We start from the raw sequence: 22,117 nt of genomic DNA on the forward strand, positions 1-22,117 counted from the left end.
AAACAGAAATCCTGCATTTGAATAAACATTATTTCTCTGTTCCATTTACTGTAGTTAAATAACTATTGTCTCTGATGTATTTTTTCATGTTGTCTTTTTATTGTTTATGTGTAATGCCTATTCATTCTGGTATAGTAAAGACAAAGTGAAATGACTTCAGGCATATTATTCTCATTACAACTTGTTTTAGGGGGTGAAAAATATTTTTTTATTATGGCTGTCCAAAATTAGCATTTTAATATTTATATATAAAATATACATATTTATATTTTATAATGATATAATATACTAGTGCATTTTAATTACACATGTGATTATGCATGTGATCATGGTATAAAATGTTAAAAGTTTTTAAACCTATAATGATTTAATATTTGCCTTCATAAATATTTATGTTATATATATAAATAAACTGTGTTTTCCTTTTTGCAGCTTTGGTTGTTGAACCGAGGGACATTATTTTCCTGATAGATGGGACCCAGAATATGGGTGGCACCAACTTCATGGCGATCCGTGAATTTATTAAAAAGTTTGTTAGCACATTGCCAATCGGACCTGATAAGGTACAGATCGGTGTGGCCCAGTATGCCCAGAATGTTAAGTTAGAGTTTGATCTGAACACCCATGAAACCAAAGAATCAATGTTGAATGCACTGAACAGAATAAAAATAAGGGGAGGAAGACAGGCAGTGAACATCGGAGCTGCGCTGGAATTCGTCAGAACCAGGATGTTTGTCCCAGAGAAGGGGAGCCGAGCCCTGGAAAGAGTGCCTCAGCTGCTGATGTTGTTCTCAGCTAAAGCATCGACCGATAGTTTTCTTAGTCAGGTGGAAGAACTTAAGAAAATGAGTGTTCTGACTGTGGCTGCTGGAGGCAAGAATGCTGATGAACAGGAACTTAAAAAGATTGCTTTTGATGAGAGCATGGTCTTTATTTATAAGGATTTCCGTGTGCTGTCTAGAAATCCAGAGAAGCTTGTTTCACCATTAACAACGCTATCTGGAGTTTTACCTGAGGAGACACCTACAGGTTTGTTCTTGTTAATCTTTCCAGTCTACTAATCTGTATTGGTCTGTATAAAATGTATTGGCTGGTTTTGGAATAAATAACATACATGATGATCAAACTTAAAGTAGTAGACTTTATCCCAGCTTTTTTTAATGTTGCATGAAATTGAAGTGTGTCACTTTAATACTTAAATCTTTGGGAATTTAATGTTACATATTGCTGGACTTTGAGGGATTTACATTATATAACCTCGGCAGTGTATTAATTCTAAGTATAAACCTTGGCTTCCTATTATTCTATAAATAGAAATAATCTGCCTCATTAAAAGTTTCTTTATAAGTTTTCTAAAAAAATACAGTATATAATCCAACAGTATGTGCTTTTCTACACGTCTAGCTTTTAAACTGTGATTCTCCATCTCTACAGGTGTTATAGTAACCACAGTAGAAACCCTGAGAGTTGTTCGAGACATCGTCTTCCTTGTGGATGGGTCAAGCTATGTTGGAGACACCAACCTCCCATATGTGCGTGATTTCATCTCTGAAATAGTGAGAAGGCTTGACGTGCATCCAGAGAGAGTTAGAATTGGTTTGCTGCAGTTCAGCGATGCTCCACGCACTGAGTTCTACTTGAACACCTATTCCACGCAACAAGAAGTCCTTGAAAGTATTGCTCGTCTCAGCCTGACAGGAGGAACATCTTTAAAAACTGGTGCAGCACTTGAATTCACCCTTAAAAATCACTTTCAGCCCACAGCTGGATCAAGGAAGAATCAAGGTGTTCAACAAGTCATAGTGCTTATTACTGGTGGTGTATCTCAAGATGAAGTAAAAAGTGTGGCTGACCTCTTAGCAGTCAACAACATACTGACCTATGCTGTGGGAGCAGAACGTGCAGACAGAGCGTTCCTGGAGACAGCTGCCTTTGTTCCTCAGTTGGCCTACTACGAGTACAGCTTTTCTGGGCTACCGAATATTGTGTCACAGATTATGACTCCCCTGATTACAGTGGTTGGTGATGTGAGTGTTACAGGTGAGCACATTTTGTTTCATTTTCTTTCTTTAATTCATTTTTGTTTCTATTTCTAAGGCAATATTCAGGGCTATGCAGAAACAAATGCAAATTCTTATGTGAAAAAAAGAGGCCCAATTGTTTTCTGACAAATATGCAAGTTGAAACTGCATTGAAATTTGACATACAGTACAGTACATACCGTGTATGCAATCTTTTGAAATTTCTTTGCCTTTTAACTTTCTGTAGCACATATTCTGTAGCACGTATTTTAACACATATTTTAACTTCTTTCTTATTAAGTTATATACAGTACAAAGACATATAGACCAATTTTGATTATTACATTATGAGGTATTTATTTGTTATTTTAAGTGAAATATTACACTTACAAAATGGCTTCTATTCATGGATTGTGAGGAATATTAATATCTGATATTAATATTTGTGATCAAAATCAAAACCCAGGGGTTTGATTTCTTATAGACTAATGTGTACATCGTCTTAGTTGTGCCTGTGTAGTTATGTAGCCCATACTCTTTGCCTTGAAATATTCATTTCATTTCCTTCAATTCTTATTCATTTTAAGACTTTAAAAATGTAGTTTTTTAAATATTCCCTTCTGAGCCATTAATAATAGCACTCATGTACCACCCACCAAAGCAAGGTCATTCCTTTTTAGATGATTTTCACTCTTTCTTTCAATTTATTGCTTCATATTATAGAAATTAATAGTGTCTGTTCTTGGCAGAATTCCTCTCCTGGTTTGATTGTCTTCTCCTCAGTCTATATGTTAATTTGACATTTGCCATTAATGCTGACATACAGTACTGTATACTGAATCTTATTACTTCCACACGCAGTTAGTGGTGTGTGATTTGTAAGTGGGTTATCCCAGACAACAGGCCATGCATGATTTGGATATTACAGTAGCCATCCTTAATCCTCAGAATATTATGACATTCTGTAATCTTAATGTAATTAATGTATAAACAATCATACCATCTGATTTATGCATAGATTACCTAACCCCCTGTAGAAATTAGAGAATACCTGATTAATTTGCAGAGAAGTACTGATCAGCTAAAGCTTGGTTTTCTATTTTGTCAAACTGTCCAATACAATACCCTACTTGTTGATGTTTCATACATTAAATATCAAAGATTTAGTTTTTAAGGAAAAGATACAGTAAAATATATTTAGCTACCCTTTTTTAATCAGAATTCTGCTCTAAGGAGGTGTTTATTTAAACTGAGCTCTTAACAACTTAAATCAGCTCGTTATTGCATTCATGGGAGAATTTTAAAACTTCTCACATCTCTTCAGTTGTCCCCATTCTTAAGGTGTCAATATTCCTGGACAATGCTCAAGGGTAAATGTAGAAAAACAAAAGTTTTTACACAAAGTTTTGTGTAATGTGTAATTGAAAATGTAACTTTTTTTTTGCAGAAAAGAAAGATGTTGTGTTCCTGGTAGATAGCTCTGATGGTGCTGGAGCTGATTTCCCCTATATCCGAGATCTCATCTTAAAAGTTGTCAGTGCTCTTGACGTTGGAAGCGATAAAGTGCGGATTTCTGTGGTCCAGTACAGTGAGAAGCCAAACCCTGAATTCTACCTGAACTCGTACAGCACGAAAGAGCAGGTTGTTGGTGCTGTTAATGCTCTCAGGCTAAGAGGTGGTCGGACTCTGAACACTGGTGCGGCTCTGACCTTTGTGAAAGAAGTCATATTAACACCATTTTATGGCAGCCGGATTTCAGAAAATGTTCCCCAGATTTTGATAGTTTTGTCTACAGGACAATCTAGAGATAATGTTAGAGCCCCTGCTAGCTCCCTAAAGACAGCTGGAGTTGTGCCCTTTGGCATTGGAGTGAAGAATGCAGATCGCAGTCAGATAGAAGCAATTTCACACAATCCTTCCTTCACTTTCTTGGCTGCTGGCTTCAATGAACTCAACCAAATTCAAGAACGACTTTCATACTACGTCGCCCTCCCAAGAGAAAAACTAGTTGACATTTTAAGCCAAGGTAAGTAAATTTTTTTTTGATAGATTTTGTGTTGAATCTAGTAGAAGCCTGAAAAAGACTGTTTTTCAGCAATGTTGGCAATGAGCTCCTAAAATGCAACGTTTGTCTTACAAGTCTTTTGTTTATCATACCTTATGTTATACAGAATTGAAAAGGGATGTTGTGTTTCTACTGGATGGCTCTGATGACACTAGAAGTGGATTCCCAGCAATACAGGAATTTGTTGAAAGAGTAGTGGAGAACCTCAATGTGGAGGAAAGCAAAGACCGAGTTGCTGTGATCCAGTACAGTAATGATCCAGCACCTAACTTCTATCTAAATACATACTCAACAAAGGAGGATGTCATTAATACCATAAGACGTCTAAGGCATAAAGGAGGGAGACCCTTGAACACTGGGGCAGCTCTCCAGTTTGTTAGGGACCATGTCTTTACTGCTTCTGCTGGCAGCAGACATTTGGAGCGCATCCCCCAGATATTAATATTCCTGACAAGTGGAAGGTCCACAGATGATGTTAGAGGCCCTGCTTCTGCTCTTAAAGGGCTTGGAGTTGTTCCATTTGGTATTGGTGTGAGCAATGCAGATCCACGTGAACTGGAAGTTATTGCCTACACACCCAATTATGTGTACCCGGTCCCCGAGTTGTCTGACCTTCAGGCAGTCCATCAGCAGCTTGTGTCCACAGTTAAAAGTGTTTCCAGAGGTACAGATGATACTGTGATCCCTGAAAGTCCCGAGGTTGTAGGTAAGGACTAAAGCATGGTTTTCAAGTCTTGAACAGTACAGTAATTATATACTATTCAAATGTATAATATTCATATGTACTGTAGTTACTTATACCAATAAATCACATACAGTAACAACAATGGCAACATTTTCTAAGATGTACAATGCTTTTCCTTTCAGGACGTTGGAATCCTAAATTTTGCTTTGCAGACTTTTCTCCTTATTAGCTTTTCAGATTAACTAATGTACAGTAGGCACCATGTACACTGTGTACACAAACCTGTAAATGTTGTGTATATATATGTATATGAGAGTATACATATACTATGTGTACATGTGTATATATGCAGCATATCTACGGTATATATGCATTTAAAATCTTTTTCAATATAGAACAAACAACTGATTTACGAACTATTCTTCATCTCCATGGAATCTGTGACTGGATTCTTATACCTTTACATATGCATTCTGTTTTGATCTGTTTTGCCCTGCTTTGATCCTGGGATGTTTCTTTTCATCCATTTTTCCTCTCTGGATGACCTTTTGAGTCATCCATTTTTCTTTCCAAAGGATTTGGTTGCTTGCGGTTGTTTGTTCATCTAACACTTTTGTTTTCTTAATGCAACATTTGACCCCTGCTTTTAAATTTGTTCTTTCTACAGATTCCATTTTTTCTGTTCTTTATTGCATTGTTTAAAACATTGACAAAATTGCATTCTGTCAGCATAACAAAAAATAATGTAATGACATTAAGTCACACAATTAAGCATACTAGTACTTTTTGCAAATGGGTAAGAATATCCATCAAGAATGGATGCTATTAATCTTAACTGTCATATGCCAAAGTAGTTTATATTCTTAAAGGGACATTGTTTGGCATTTTCCCTAAGACAAACAATGTTTGCTTGGTTCATTTCTCCACTTTGATACGCTTTACTTTTATTTTGAAATTAAGTGCAAAGTTGAATATCTCCTTGTAAGGAGACATGTAATTTCCTATATTTTGTTAGGAATCTTTTTATAGCTTAAAATATTATTAGCCAAATAGATATATAATGCAATATTGTAAAGTAAAGGACAAGTCAGTATAAATGTGTGCAGTTTGACAATAACCATGCCAACAAGAGTCCCTTCTCCATTATAATTATCTTATGAATACTTTTAAATCTCCAAGTTTGAGCATGTTGAATTTTCCTGCCTGACATCCTGCTTCCTTTCTATTATGTATCCTAGTTGATACAGAAGGCTTTAAAAGAGATGTGGTGTTTCTTCTTGATGGTTCTGATGACTCTAGAAATGGATTGCCTGCAATCCGAGAATTTGTTCGAAGGATGGTGGAAAACCTTGACATTGAAGAGGATAAAGTCCGGGTTGCAGTTGTCCAGTATAGCAATGACCCGTCACCATATTTTTACCTAAAGACTCATAAAACCAAGAAAGCTGTTGTCTATGCAGTAAGAAGCCTGAGACATAAAGGGGGAAGACCCCTCAACACTGGGGCAGCTCTGCAGTTTGTTAAGGACAATGTCTTTACTCCTTCTGCTGGTAGCAGACGTCTTGAAGGTGTTCCTCAGATATTAATTCTCCTGACAGGGAAAAGCTCCCAAGATGATGTTAGGGGTGAAGCAGCTGCTTTGAAAAAACTTGGAGTTCTTTCTTTTGCCATTGGAATGAAAGATGCAAACGAAACTGAGCTGCAAACCATTTCATATTCTCCTAGTTTTCTTTTCAATCTTCCTTTCTTTGGTGAACTCTTATCCATTCAGCCACAGGTTTTGTCCTTCATTAAATCCAAATTGGAAACTGAATCTCCGACTGCTGTGGGTAAGAAACCATGCATGGTTACCTTGATAAACATAATAAAATGAAGGGATCTATTCACAGGTCTTTAAAGTTAGTGAAACTTGCACTCTTTTAAAGAAGAAAACAACAGTTAAGATCCGTTTTATCTCATTTTTTATGGAAAATCAGAGCCTGACTTTTGCGAAAATGGATATTTTCTAATATCCATAATCTTCTGTTAAATAAACAAAAAATAAGCCAGAGTGTTTATTGTTTTGTTTATCTAAATGGCTTCTTAGCCTAGTCTTTTTTGGCTATATATATTACTATCTCTTCTTTTCTGGTTCTTAAACTGTAATCATCACAGGTTTCTGTGGAGAATACTTTTGTGCACTATTGTGCTTTTTGCTCTTTCTTGAGCCAATGATTTCTGTATCATTGTGTGTTCTCTCTGCATTCCCAGAACCTCTTATCACTAGAAGAATTTTGACTTCATTGGCTATTTCTTGCTTCTTTCACAATGAAGTCTGTTTTCAGCTTACAGTATGTTTCTCTTTGGGACTTTACTGTAGTGGTGACTAATGACATTTTATCCATTTCAACATTTTTAATATTTTATTTTTTATGCATAAGAGTTGTTGTTTGTGGTTGAGTGTTATTGCATCAATATTGCCGATCACTTAGTTTTCTTTGTGTTATGTCTGATCATGTTCTATTATGAAACTTTGATTTGGCAAATTACAGTATGTCTTCTTTTTGCACATTCAAAGATGTTTACTGAATTACAGATGAAGAAAATAATAGAAACAATTAATATCATTAACATTTAACCCTAGTTATATCAGATTACAAAAAGGAAAATGATTGTATTTGTAAAAAAGTTAGACTTTGATTCTACTTTTTTGACTTGATTATTTCCTTTTGTTTCACTAACAAAGTGAATTTTAGTGCTTTGAACTATAGTGTACCACCATACTTAGACAAAAGTAGCTAAAACAAATGTTCATGGAATCATGTGAGTATAAACACAAGTTCATTGATGTAATGTCATATACAAGATTTACTGCTGTTTATCTGAGTTAACAGACATGCCAGATTTATCAGTTTTCCTACAAAGAGACCTATATAGTATTTGAGTTTTGGCCCAAAACATGACATGTATTTTACAGAGCAATGCATTTGTCCCAACCTCACGTGTATGCGTATCTAATTTCCCTATGATATATTATAGTTATGAGATATTCATACACACAAACATGTTCTCCTAGAGTAATACAATACAATGAGTAGCATATCAACACAGGCTTACTAATGACTGAATAGTATAGTATTATTCAGTCTTTGCTGACCTCACACTAAATCATGCCTAAACAGCATATCTGAATGGCTTGTACTGTATGCATTAGAAATTACTCACTGTAAATTAACCCAGTTTTGATTTCGGTATTATTAATTATATATCTGTTTAATGTGTGTCCTAGTTGAAGTAGACACAGCAGAAAGGGATGTCGTATTTCTGCTGGATGGTTCTGACGACACTAGAAATGGATTCCCAGCAATGCGCGACTTTGTTCAGAGAGTAGTGGAGAACCTCAATGTGGAGGGAAACAAAGACAGAGTTGCTGTGATCCAGTACAGTAATGACGCAGCAGCTAACTTCTATCTGAATACATATACGACAAAGGAGGATGTCATTAATACCATAAGAGGCCTGAGACACAAAGGAGGAAGACCGCTCAACACTGGGGCAGCTCTGCGGTTTGTTAAGGATAATGTGTATACACCTTCTGCTGGTAGCAGACGTCTTGAAGGTGTTCCACAAATGTTGATCCTGATAAGTGGTGGAAGGTCCAGTGATGACATTCTAAGTTCAGTACTTGAGATAAAAGGTGCTGGAATTGTGCCCTTCAGTATTGGAATACAGAATGCTGACACACTTGAGCTACAGACAGTCTCTCACGTTCCTGATTTTGCTTTGTTTGTGTCTGACTTTGATGATCTGAAGAGTATTCAGAATCAATTTTTATCCATGATAAAAACAGTTTCTCAACAACAGAGGCCACAACAGCCAACAGTTATAGGTAAGCGAAAAGGTGGTTCAGTTTTTTTAGACTAAGGTTTTAAGAATGAATACAATTAAAATACTATAGTCCAAAACTTGAAATTTGCTTAGAATCTGTGGCTAGACTACATTTTACTGTACATGTCATAAATTCACATGAAATACACATACAATTGCATATTCATTTAGCAACCTATTCCTTATTACTTATTTTGAATATTAAACTACTGTAAATTAAACAATGTTTTGAATAAGGAATCACAGACAACATGAAATAGCTGTTTTTCTTCCTTAGCGCAATTTATTATTACTTTCTCCTTCAAGTCAGCCTACAGCCAAACCTTGTCAGAAATCACCTTATCTTACACACATTTGTACAAATTATAGTAAGGTAATTTGATGAAATTTTTTATATTGTTTTTTTCTGTTGTCAGTCTATAAATGTTGTCATTTTTAATTATTAATTAAAAATAATATTGCATCATTAAATGTTAGTTCTATAAATACCTGCATATTGAATTAATATCAATTTATATAATTAAATAAAGTGCTGCTGAATTCTCATTATTTTTCCTCAAAATCACAATGTAAGATAGTTCTAGGACATTCTTTGTCTTCAATGGATAGTTTAGAATGCAAACATTTCTAATATGTGACAAATCTAAATAACTGTGTTTTAGAAACAATAATGGTATAGTTTACAGCACATTTAGTTTCAAATATATACCTGACAATGCTTATATTACTATATTCACATATTTTAAGTGAAAGCCACATATGTATTTAAAGGATGACCCAAACATTCCAGGCTTATTATTAAACCTGAAATCACAAATAAATGGAAATACCAATCCCTATACAATCCGGTATTTGTAATAAACAGAAACAATTACTTCAGTAATTTACATGTCTAAAGTCACATTTTCAAAACATGCAATCTAATGCAGATTTTGTACAGAGAAATTAATTAATCTGTGTTAATGTGCTTCCTAGTTGAAACTGAAGTTGGACAAAGAGATGTTGTGTTTCTGCTGGATGGCTCTGATTACACTAGAAATGGATTCCCAGCAATGCGAGACTTTGTTCAGAGAGTGGTGGAGAAACTCAATGTGGAGGAAGGCAAAGATCGAGTTGCTGTAGTCCAGTACAGTGACGATTCAGCAGCTAACTTCTATCTAAATTCATACTCAACAAAGGAGGATGTGATTAACAGTGTGAAAGGCCTGAAACACAAAGGGGGAAGGCCACTGAACACTGGCGCAGCTCTTCAGTTTGTTAAAGCCAGTGTGTTTGCTGCCTCTGCTGGTAGCAGACGTCTTGAAGGTGTTCCTCAGCTGTTAATTCTGCTGACTGGTGGGAGGTCCAGAGATGATGTGAGAAGTGCTGTAACAGTCATGAAAACAGCTGGAATTGTTTCTTTAGTGATTGGAACAAAGAATGCAGACACACTTGAGATACAAACAATTTCACACGAACCTCGTTATGCTTTCTCTATTCCCGATTTTCCTGACATTCCAAGCATTCAGCAGCACCTTTTGACAGCTATGGCCAGTGCTGCACAGTTGAAGTCCCCCGAATCGACAACAGTGATAGGTAAGGGAATGCTAACTTTAATATGAATGAACAGAACGAACAGACTGCCTAAGACTAATTGCTAAAATGAGCCTTAAAACACTTTTCAAGATCACACTCACATATTTCAAGCAACAAATAATAAAACAGAACACAGCTAAAGGGAGAGAAAATGCTCATATTGTACATTTTAGTAATTATGAGCCTTCATTATTTTGGTACAGTATACAGGCAAGTATACTCATATTAGTTTCCTACTCCTGTGGCTTTTGCTGTATATACTATATACCACATTCATCATAGTGCATCTGATATTTAACGTGCATAGTTAATTCCAAATTTATTTATATGCTTGATATAATGTTATGTGATTTAATGTGACATATTTTGCATTATACCTGAACAAATACTGAAACACCTTCAGTATGTGTTGATAAGTAAGTGAAAAACTGTAAGACTATCAGTACTGGATATTGCAAAAACAAATACAGTATGTCCAAAATAATTATCTTTTTTTAATATGCAATGTTCAACATTATTTGTTCCATGGAAATCATTTTATTAATATTCCTATGGCTTTAATACTGCAAAGAAGGCACTATTCCCTTGTTATTAAGTTCAGGCCCTTCTCAATAGGGAATTTTGATCATTCCTCTATGAGGACATTTTGCTTATCCTTCAGATTCAGTGGTTTGTGCTTGTGAAGAGCTTTCTTTTCATAGCACAACTGTTTTTGGAATAAATTTCCTTAAACATTTGGGTATATATCCATTCCTCAATTCTAACAAGGGCACCAGCAAAATAGACCTGCTGCCATATTTGACAGAAGGGATGGCATTCTTTTTCAACATGCACATTACCTGTCTGTGTAAACTGTACTACTGATGAGACTTCCCAAAAAGTAAGTTTGTTTTTCATCCATCTACATCACTTGATGCCATTGGACCTGGAAGTCCATGAGTGTTTTCATTTTCTGTTGCCATAGAACTCTGCTGGAATTCATGAGATTAACCTCAGATGGAAGTCTTTTTGTATCCTGATGATAACAGAGCTATTTTAAGACAGTTTTTTCCCTTGGGTCTTCCAAACTCTTCAGACTGCACTTTCAGTCAGTCTTTACTCTTCCTGGTAGGACAGCAACCATCCCATTAGCATTGAACTTGTAGATAATGAATATTAGAATCAAAACTGGAACTGCTGCTTTTTTATTGCTGTTACCCATTTTGCTGTTGTGAAGCATCCTTAATTTCCCAGTGGCAAACAAGCTGGAAAGCTCTATAAAATTATTTTGTGAAACTACCAAATGACTAAAAACCATTAAATTTTAATATTTATTTTCAACATATTTTAGTGGGTATAATTGCATTTGAACATTGTGTATTTGGAAAAATATGCTATCATTTTGGGCTAATATGCATTGTGTCATCCATTACTGATACTCGTAGCAGTTTTTTTGCTTTATTATTTATGCAATATAGACTGAATGTAAACCTGCAGTACTTTATGTTTACTGAAACGAAATTTCATTTACAATATAATACAGTATATCCAGGAAACAAACAAATCTGGAGCCACCTGTAGGTACCATTAGTTTTGATGCTGTTGTCCTTGTTAAAAAAGTCAGATATTATACAGTAGGTATTAATTGAAAATAAGGTGCATAATATAACAAAAAGTTGCACAATCTATTCTAGAAAATCTAGAAAATACGATTGGTCATTTAAATGAAACGCAAAGCAAAATTATTACAAATTATTGTTTTGTTGATGGAGCAAAATCTTTACAAAAGAATGAATCTGACATACAGTAGCGTAATGCATTTCATAATAACACTTTTGACATGTAAAGGAGAATAGTATTGCTTGTAATACCTTTTTCAATGTAAAAACTTTCTCTAGCTAGATCTAATAACACCTTTTACGTGTCCTTTGTGCCTGAAACAGACACTAGAAAAAGGGACATTGTGTTCCTCTTGGATGGTTCTGATGACTCCAGGAGTGGATTCCCAGCAATGCGCGACTTTGTCCGTAGAGTAGTGGAAAACCTTGATGTGGAGGAAAGCAGAGATCGCGTGGCTGTGATCCAGTACAGTAATGACGCAGCAGCTAACTTCTATCTGAATACATATTCTACAAAAGACGATGTCATGAATACCATAAGAGGCCTGAGACAGAAAGGAGGAAGACCCCTCAACACTGGGGCAGCTCTGCAGTTTGTTAAGGATAATGTGTTTACACCTTCTGCCGGTAGCAGACGTCTTGAAGGTGTTCCTCAGATGTTAATTCTGTTGACTGGGGGAAGATCCAGAGATGATATAAGAGGACCAGTAACTGCGCTGAAAGGAATCGGGGTTATCCCGTTGGGTATAGGCACAGGAAGTGCTGATACTCTTGAACTACAAACAATATCCTATGAGCCTAGTTATGCATTATCCATTCCTGATTTAAATGATCTTCCAACTATTGAGCAGCTGCTTTTATCCCTGGCAAAAAGTGTCCTACAACGAAAAGAAACAGAATCAACTCTCGTTTTAGGTAAGAAAACATTAACTGCTGTCTGTGCAGTTATTCTCATCTACATTACAGGAACAATTGTCCAAGCTGCGAGGAGTACTAAGTTTTGGCTTCCCTTTTCTTGTTTCATTTATATTAGCGGGAAGATGTGAAGTTAAAATGTTTTATTTGGTTCTAGAAACTAAACAGCTCTTTAAATTTGATCAGGAGAATATGAGAGTAATTGGTTAAAAGAGTAAGGTTCAAATACAAAATGTCTTTAGAAGTTAAATACAGTACATTAATCAAACTAATCTCATCTGATTTTTACAGATTTTAAAACATACTTTTAATGTCTTCTATGATCTAGTGACATATAGTTTTGATTCATAAAAGTAAAGTTTTAAATATTACATGCTGTGAATTATGAAATTCTTTCATGTAGTAACACATATTTTAATATACTTTGTAGTTGATGCAGAATCTACCAAAAGGGATGTTGTGTTTCTACTTGATGGCTCTGATGATGTTAGACTTGGCTTTGAAGCAATCCGTAGTTTTGTTGAAAGAATAGTAGAGAATCTCAACGTGGAGGAGAACAAAGATCGAGTTTCTGTGGTCCAGTACAGTAATAATCCTGCAGCTAATTTCTACCTGAACTCGTACTCAACAAAGGATGATGTCCTGAATGCTTTAAGAGGACTGACATACAAAGGAGGAAGACCCCTCAACACTGGGGCAGCTCTGCAGTTTGTGAAGAATAGTGTCTTTACACCTTCTGCTGGTAGCAGACGTCTTGAAGGTGTTCCTCAGTTTTTATTTGTAATAAGTAGTAGAAGGTCCAAAGATGATGTTAGGGCTCCAGCAGGAGCTCTGAAAGAGAGCGGAATCCTTGCTTTTGGCATTGGAATAAGGAATGCCGACACACTTGAGCTGCAAACAATATCTTCTGAGCCTAGTTTTGCCTTTTCAGTTTCTGATTTTGATGACCTTAAAAACATACAGAAACAATTACTATCCTATATCATGAGCAGCACTCAGGAAATGCTTCCAGAACCTCCAGTACTTGTAGGTAAGAATGGGAATAGTAAATTACTTGAACATGTTTGTTGTTGTAAACTATAGTGGTTTTGTTCAGATTTTAAAAATAATATGTTGATTGTGTTTTCATTCTTGAAGACACAAGAATGTTTGTCATATTTGTTTTCTCTTATGTGTGTTTTATATCAATGTTGTAAGGAATTATGAAGTTAATTTATATATTTTTAGTGATTCACATGTATATCAACATATAGTGTATAATGTACTATACATAGAGTAATAGTAAGTAAGACCAATGTTTCTTATAATTAGAACATGTATAATACATGAAATTACAGTCTTGAAGGAGCTCAGAGTTTGAACCTCCCAGCTGGGAGCTGGGAGCAGTGTGTTATACACACTGGTAAGACTTGAAAATCTGTAGGTTTGAATTGTCACAAAGTAGGGCAAAATTCTTAGTCTATATCTTTGTAATTAAGTTTTTTTTTCTTCTTGAATGTCCTAGATGAAAGTTCCACTGTAAAAAGAGACATTGTCTTTCTTCTGGATGGTACTGATGATACTAGAAGTAAATTTCCAGCAATCCGTGACTTTGTTCTAAGAGTCCTGGAAAACTTTGATGTGGAGGAAAACAAAGATCGTGTTGCTGTAGTGCAGTACAGTAACGAGTCACTAGCTAATTTTTACCTGAATACTCACTCAACAAAAGAGAGTGTGCTCAATGCAGTCAGACAACTAAAACCCAAAGGGGGTAGACCCCATTACACTGGAGCAGCTCTCCAGTTTGTTAAGGACAATGTCTTTATCCCAAACACTGGAAGTAGACGTCTTGAGGGTGTTCCTCAGATTTTAATACTTCTGACCGGCGGTAGATCAAAAGATGCTCTAAGAGGCCCCGCCAATGCTCTAAAAAGGCTAGGGGTTGTGCTTTTTGTTATTGGAACAAGAAATATGGATCCTGTTGAACTACAGACAATTTCATTCCAACCTAGCTATGCTTTCTCAGTCACTGAATTTGATGAGCTATTTAGAATTCAACAGAAACTAGTGACAAGAGTGGCTCATCAGAGGTCCCAGGAAGTACCTAAAATAATAGGTAAGGATATAGAATTTTAAATTGACCACTTTTAAAATTAAGAGTAATATAAAACATCAGTTATAAACTGGCTTTTGTATATTATTAATCTGAAATATATTTTACCACTAGAACAAATGAGTAACTAAGTTAATTTAATTACCTTTTGCTCTTGTACATTTTTAGTTGAGACTGAAGCTGCACAGAGGGATATTGTATTTCTACTTGATGGGTCTGATAATAGCAGAAATGGATTCCCAGCAATGCGTGACTTTGTTCAGAGAATAGTGGACGGTCTTGATGTGGAAGAAAACAAAGATCGAGTTGCTGTTATCCAATACAGCAATAGAGCCGTGGCAAATTTCTACCTAAATTCATTTTTAAAGAAAGACGATATTTTAAAGTCAATCAAGCTCCTGAAGCACAAAGGAGGAAGACCGCTCAACACTGGGGCAGCTCTGCAGTTTGTTAGGGACATTGTGTTTACTGCTTCTGCTGGTAGCAGACGTCTTGAAGGTGTTCCTCAGATATTAATTCTGCTGTCTGGTGGAAAGTCCAGAGATGATGTTAAAAGGCCAGCAGCTTCTTTGAGAAATAGCGCTATTGTGTCTTTTGGTATTGGTATTGGAAATGCAGACACACAAGAAATGGAAGCTATTTCATACAAACCTGGTTTCACATTGTCGGTTTCTGATTTTGACCGTCTTGAAAGCATACAGCAACAGCTCTTTTCAGTTCTGAAAAGAGGAATCCTGCAACAAAAGAAAGAATTCCCTTATATCATAGGTAAGGAAAACTATACTTGATGACTCAAGTTGAGTGTGTTAGCATTTCCTTTCAATAAATAATGAAATAATTACTGAAAAACAATTAAAGGTATATAACACTATATATAACACTAAAGTTTAATATAAGAGGCATTATTCAAACATCATATTTTTCTTCTTAATAATTCCAGAAAAAGGTTTCTGGGTAAAGTGCAGGCTAAGCTCTATAGTCCAAGCATTTTGAATCAAACTATAGGCAGATGTAACCAAGAACACCAAAGAAGAAAAAGACTAGTGAGATTTATGGTGTGGAGTTAATATTGCATTTTACATATCACATACACTTCTATACTGTATATATATACCGTATATCTAACACTCATTTTTGTAGCAAATTCTGAGGCAGTAGTACAGTTTGCATTAAAAGTTCACTTTACACTCAGATTTAATAAAAGAATGTGGATATTGTTTGTTTTTAACACTTAAAATGAGAATGATTAAAATCACTTTACTAAAAAATAAAAAATAGACACTGAATCACTTAAAAATAGCCAATTTATACTACACTGACTCGTGAAGTCAGAATGGTAGAATACCTGCAACATAACAATGAATTTATTTTTACACTAATTTGTAGATGTTAGAATTGATTAGTGCCATTTCACCAATTTATCATATTTAAAATTTATTTTTTTGTCCAAATCAATATAAAAATACCACAGTAAAAAAACTACACATAGCTTGTTGTTTTTACAGTTTTTATACAGTACATTAATTATATTATTTTTATGATTTGATAGTTCCAAACAGGTGACACAGTAAAAACTTAAAAATTATTGTTTACTCTAAACATTTCACAGTTGAGGGCGATACCATCAGAAGGGATGATTCTGTCGGTTTTTGCTCATTCTACATGGAATTGTTCTTTTTCCAGTTGGTGAAAATATTCTGAATCTTTTCTGGTCTAATTCAGACCAAAACATCAGTGGAATCTCATGATTTTAAACGACAATACAAAATTGATGTTGTATTCCACTACATGTTTTTTGCATTTCCTTTATGAATGTGATTTCCAGAACTTGATGGTGCCAAATAACTGATGCAGTAGAACAACCCAAATTCTGTGTTTTGACGTTGTTTTTTACTCTGAACATTTCACAGTTGAGGGCAATGCCGTCAGAAGGGATGTTGTGTTTCTGCTGGATGGCTCTGATTACACTAGAAATGGATTCCCAGCAATGCGGGACTTTATTCAGAGAGTGGTGGAGAAGCTCCGAGTTGATGAAAACAAAGATCGGGTTGCTGTAGTCCAATTCAGTAATGATCCAGCAGCTAACTTCTATCTAAATACATACTCAACAAAGGAGGATGTGATTAACAGTGTGAAAGGCCTTAGACACAAAGGGGGAAGGCCACTGAACACCGGGGCAGCCCTTCAGTTTGTTAAGGACAGTGTGTTTACTGCATCTGCCGGCAGCAGACGTCCTGAGGGTGTCCCTCAGATTGTTGTTGTGCTGGCTGGTGGAAGATCTAGTGACAGCGTTGAAGCACCAGCTGCAGCCCTGAAGGAACTTGGAGTGTTGATCTTTGCAATTGGAACGAGGAGCTCTGATAGCAGAGAATTGCAAAAGATTACCTACGATCCTAGTTATGCTCTTTCAGTGTCTGAATTCTCTGACCTCCCAGCAGTCCAAGAGCAACTTCTTTCATCTGTTAATACCGTAGTTGTTGAGATCACACCAGGAACACCAACTGTGTTGGGTAAGCAAAGTAGAAGTATAGAGAAATATGTGTTGCTAGTTGTACAAGTACTGCAATAAGGAGTGAATTTTTTTAAATTTCCCAATATAAATTTGATAAAGCATTCTGTGAAGGTACTTGGAGCGTACAGTAGTTTAACGTTCACTCCTCTTGTTTTGTTCAGGCTCTGTCAGTGTCCTTTTTAGTGAGATGGCTTCAAGTCAGTATTCTGTTCCTTGTAGTTTCTTGTCGTTTGTTGCTCAATCTACATGGAGTTGTTCTTTTTCCACTTGGTGAAAATATTCTGAATCTCTTAATTCAGACCAAAATATCGGTGCAGTCTAATTATTCTAAACGACAATGATATATTGCAAATTTGATGGTCTCTTCATGTGGGTTCCAGTAACAAAATTAGTGTGTTATTCCAGTAGATGTTTTATGCATTTCTTTTCTGAATGTCATTTGCAGCACTTGATGGTGCCAAATACTGATGCAGTAGAACAACCCAAATTCTGTGTTTTGACGTTGTTTTTTACTCTGAACATTTCACAGTTGAGGGCGATGCGGTCAGAAGGGATGTTGTGTTTGTGCTGGATGGCTCTGATTACACTAGAAATGGATTCCCAGCAATGCGGGACTTTGTTCAGAGAGTGGTGGAGAAGCTCCGAGTTGATGAAAACAAAGATCGGGTTGCTGTAGTCCAATACAGTAATGATCCAGCAGCTAACTTCTATCTAAATACATACTCAACAAAGGAGGATGTGATTAACAGTGTGAAAGGCCTTAGACACAAAGGGGGAAGGCCACTGAACACCGGGGCAGCCTTTAAGTTTGTGAAGGACACAGTCTTTACTGCATCTGCCGGCAGCAGACGTCCTGAGGGTGTCCCTCAGATTGTTGTTGTGCTGGCTGGTGGAAGATCTAGTGACAGCGTTGAAGCACCAGCTGCAGCCCTGAAGGAACTTGGAGTGTTGATCTTTGCAATTGGAACGAGGAGCTCTGATAGCAGAGAATTGCAAAAGATTACCTACGATCCTAGTTATGCTCTTTCAGTGTCTGAATTCTCTGACCTCCCAGCAGTCCAAGAGCAACTTCTTTCATCTGTTAATACCGTAGTTGTTGAGATCACACCAGGAACACCAACTGTGTTGGGTAAGAAAAGTACAAGTATAGAGAAATATGTGTTGCTAGTTGTACAACTACTGCAATAAGGAGTGAATTTTTTTAAATTCCCAATATAAATTTGATAAAGCATTCTGTGAAGGTACTTGGAGCGTACAATAGTTTAACGTTCACTCCTCTTGTTTTGTTCAGGCTCTGTCAGTGTCCTTTTTAGTGAGATGGCTTCAAGTCAGTATTCTGTTCCTTGTAGTTTCTTGTCGTTTGTTGCTCAATCTACATGGAGTTGTTCTTTTTCCACTTGGTGAAAATATTCTGAATCTCTTAATTCAGACCAAAATATCGGTGCAGTCTAATTATTCTAAACGACAATGATATATTGCAAATTTGATGGTCTCTTCATGTGGGTTCCAGTAACAAAATTAGTGTGTTATTCCAGTAGATGTTTTATGCATTTCTTTTCTGAATGTCATTTGCAGCACTTGATGGTGCCAAATACTGATGCAGTAGAACAACCCAAATTCTGTGTTTTGACGTTGTTTTTTACTCTGAACATTTCACAGTTGAGGGCGATGCGGTCAGAAGGGATGTTGTGTTTGTGCTGGATGGCTCTGATTACACTAGAAATGGATTCCCAGCAATGCGGGACTTTGTTCAGAGAGTGGTGGAGAAGCTCCGAGTTGATGAAAACAAAGATCGGGTTGCTGTAGTCCAATACAGTAATGATCCAGCAGCTAACTTCTATCTAAATACATACTCAACAAAGGAGGATGTGATTAACAGTGTGAAAGGCCTTAGACACAAAGGGGGAAGGCCACTGAACACCGGGGCAGCCCTTCAGTTTGTGAAGGACACAGTCTTTACTGCATCTGCCGGCAGCAGACGTCCTGAGGGTGTCCCTCAGATTGTTGTTGTGCTGGCTGGTGGAAGATCTAGTGACAGCGTTGAAGCACCAGCTGCAGCCCTGAAGGAACTTGGAGTGTTGATCTTTGCAATTGGAACGAGGAGCTCTGATAGCAGAGAATTGCAAAAGATTACCTACGATCCTAGTTATGCTCTTTCAGTGTCTGAATTCTCTGACCTCCCAGCAGTCCAAGAGCAACTTCTTTCATCTGTTAATACCGTAGTTGTTGAGATCACACCAGGAACACCAACTGTGTTGGGTAAGAAAAGTACAAGTATAGAGAAATATGTGTTGCTAGTTGTACAACTACTGCAATAAGGAGTGAATTTTTTTAAATTCCCAATATAAATTTGATAAAGCATTCTGTGAAGGTACTTGGAGCGTACAATAGTTTAACGTTCACTCCTCTTGTTTTGTTCAGGCTCTCTCAGTGTCCTTTTCTGTGAGATGGCTTCAAGTCAGTATTCTGTTCTTTGTAGTTTCTTGTCGTTTGTTGCTCAATCTACATGGAGTTGTTCTTTTTCCACTTGGTGAAAATATTCTGAATCTCTTAATTCAGACCTAAATATCAGTGCAGTCTAATTATTCTAGACGACAATGATATATTGCAAATTTGATGGTGTCTTCATGTGGGTTCCAGTAACAAAATTGGTGAGTTATTCCAGTAGATGTTTTTTGCATTTCTTTTCTGAATGTCATTTGCAGCACTTGATGGTGCCAAATAACTGATGCAGTAGAACAACCCAAATTCTGTGTTTTGACGTTGTTTTTTACTCTGAACATTTCACAGTTGAGGGCGATGCCGTCAGAAGGGATGTTGTGTTTCTGCTGGATGGCTCTGATTACACTAGAAATGGATTCCCAGCAATGCGGGACTTTGTTCAGAGAGTAGTGGAGAAGCTCCGAGTTGATGAAAACAAAGATCGGGTTGCTGTAGTCCAATACAGTAATGATCCAGCAGCTAACTTCTATCTAAATACATACTCAACAAAGGAGGATGTGATTAACAGTGTGAAAGGCCTTAGACACAAAGGGGGAAGGCCACTGAACACCGGGGCAGCCCTTCAGTTTGTTAAGGATAGTGTGTTTACTGCATCTGCCGGCAGCAGACGTCCTGAGGGTGTCCCTCAGATTGTTGTTGTGCTGGCTGGTGGAAGATCTAGTGACAGCACTGAAGCACCAGCTGCAGCCCTGAAGGAACTTGGAGTGTTGATCTTTGCAATTGGAACGAGAAGCTCTGATAGCAGAGAATTGCAAAAGATTACCTACGATCCTAGATATGCTCTTTCAGTGTCTGAATTCTCTGACCTCCCAGCAGTCCAAGAGCAACTTCTTTCATCTGTTAATACCGTAGTTGTTGAGATCACACCAGGAACACCAACTGTGTTGGGTAAGAAAAGTAGAAGTATAGAGAAATATGTGATGCTTGTTGTACAACTACTGCAATAAGGAGTGAATTTTTTTAAATTTCCCAATATCAATTTGATAAAGCATTCTGTGAAGGTACTTGGAGCGTACAATAGTTTAACGTTCACTCCTCTTGTTTTGTTCAGGCTTTCTCAGTGTCCTTTTCTGTGAGATGGCTTCAAGTCAGTATTCTGTTCTTTGTAGTTTCTTGTCGTTTGTTGCTCAATCTACATGGAGTTGTTCTTTTTCCACTTGGTGAAAATATTCTGAATCTTTTAATTTAGACCAAAATATCAGTGCAGTCTAATTATTCTAGACGACAATGATATATTGCAAATTTGATGGTCTCTTCATGTGGGTTCCAGTATCAAAATTGGTTTGTTATTCCAGTAGATGTTTTATGCATGTCTTTTCTGAATGTCATTTGCAGTACTTGATGGTGCCAAATAACTGATGCAGTAGAACAACCCAAATTCTGTGTTTTGACGTTGTTTTTCACTCTGAACATTTCACAGTTGAGGGCGATGCCGTCAGAAGGGATGTTGTGTTTCTGCTGGATGGCTCTGATTACACTAGAAATGGATTCCCAGCAATGCGGGACTTTGTTCAGAGAGTGGTGGAGAAGCTCCGAGTTGATGAAAACAAAGATCGGGTTGCTGTAGTCCAATACAGTAATGATCCAGCAGCTAACTTCTATCTAAATACATACTCAACAAAGGAGGATGTGATTAACAGTGTGAAAGGCCTTAGACACAAAGGGGGAAGGCCACTGAACACCGGGGCAGCCCTTCAGTTTGTTAAGGACAGTGTGTTTACTGCATCTGCCGGCAGCAGACGTCCTGAGGGTGTCCCTCAGATTGTTGTTGTGCTGGCTGGTGGAAGATCTTCTGACAGCGTTGAAGCACCAGCTGCAGCCCTGAAGGAACTTGGAGTGTTGATCTTTGCAATTGGAACGAGGAGCTCTGATAGCAGAGAATTGCAAAAGATTACCTACGATCCTAGTTATGCACTTTCAGTGTCTGAATTCTCTGACCTCCCAGCAGTCCAAGAGCAACTTCTTTCATCTCTTAATACTGTAGTTGTTGAGATCACACCAGGAACACCAACTGTGTTGGGTAAGAAAAGTAGAAGTATAGAGAAATATGTGTTGCTAGTTGTACAAGTACTGCTATAAAGAGTGATTTTTTGAAATTTCCCAACATAAATTTGATAAAGCATTCTGTGAAGGTACTTGGAGCGTCCGGTAGTTTAACGCTCACTACTCTTGTTTTGTTCAGGCTTTCTCAGTGTCCTTTTCTGTGAGATGGCTTCAAGTCAGTATTCTGTTCTTTGTAGTTTCTTGTCGTTTGTTGGTCAATCTACATGGAGTTGTTCTTTTTC

The 22,117-nt window shown here is 36.9% G+C and overlaps 1 protein-coding gene across 1 annotated transcript in view; it reads left to right on the forward strand.

Moving 5' to 3' along the window:
- Positions 1-22,117, forward strand: part of LOC148822253 (uncharacterized) — a 123,451-nt gene that overhangs the window by 16,982 nt on the left and 84,352 nt on the right. The window contains 16 exon segments of the mRNA XM_088930344.1: positions 433-1,029; positions 1,435-2,040; positions 3,469-4,047; positions 6,022-6,600; positions 8,040-8,639; positions 9,614-9,863; positions 12,377-12,726; positions 13,166-13,746; positions 14,171-14,183; positions 14,231-14,821; positions 14,987-15,586; positions 16,729-17,328; positions 17,860-18,459; positions 18,990-19,589; positions 20,121-20,720; positions 21,253-21,852. Coding sequence (XP_088786470.1) covers positions 433-1,029; positions 1,435-2,040; positions 3,469-4,047; positions 6,022-6,600; positions 8,040-8,639; positions 9,614-9,863; positions 12,377-12,726; positions 13,166-13,746; positions 14,171-14,183; positions 14,231-14,821; positions 14,987-15,586; positions 16,729-17,328; positions 17,860-18,459; positions 18,990-19,589; positions 20,121-20,720; positions 21,253-21,852 — 8,346 coding nt within the window.

This window comes from Atractosteus spatula, chromosome 13 (assembly GCF_055471065.1).
Source record: "Atractosteus spatula isolate fAtrSpa1 chromosome 13, fAtrSpa1.hap1, whole genome shotgun sequence".
Lineage (NCBI taxonomy): Eukaryota > Metazoa > Chordata > Actinopteri > Semionotiformes > Lepisosteidae > Atractosteus > Atractosteus spatula.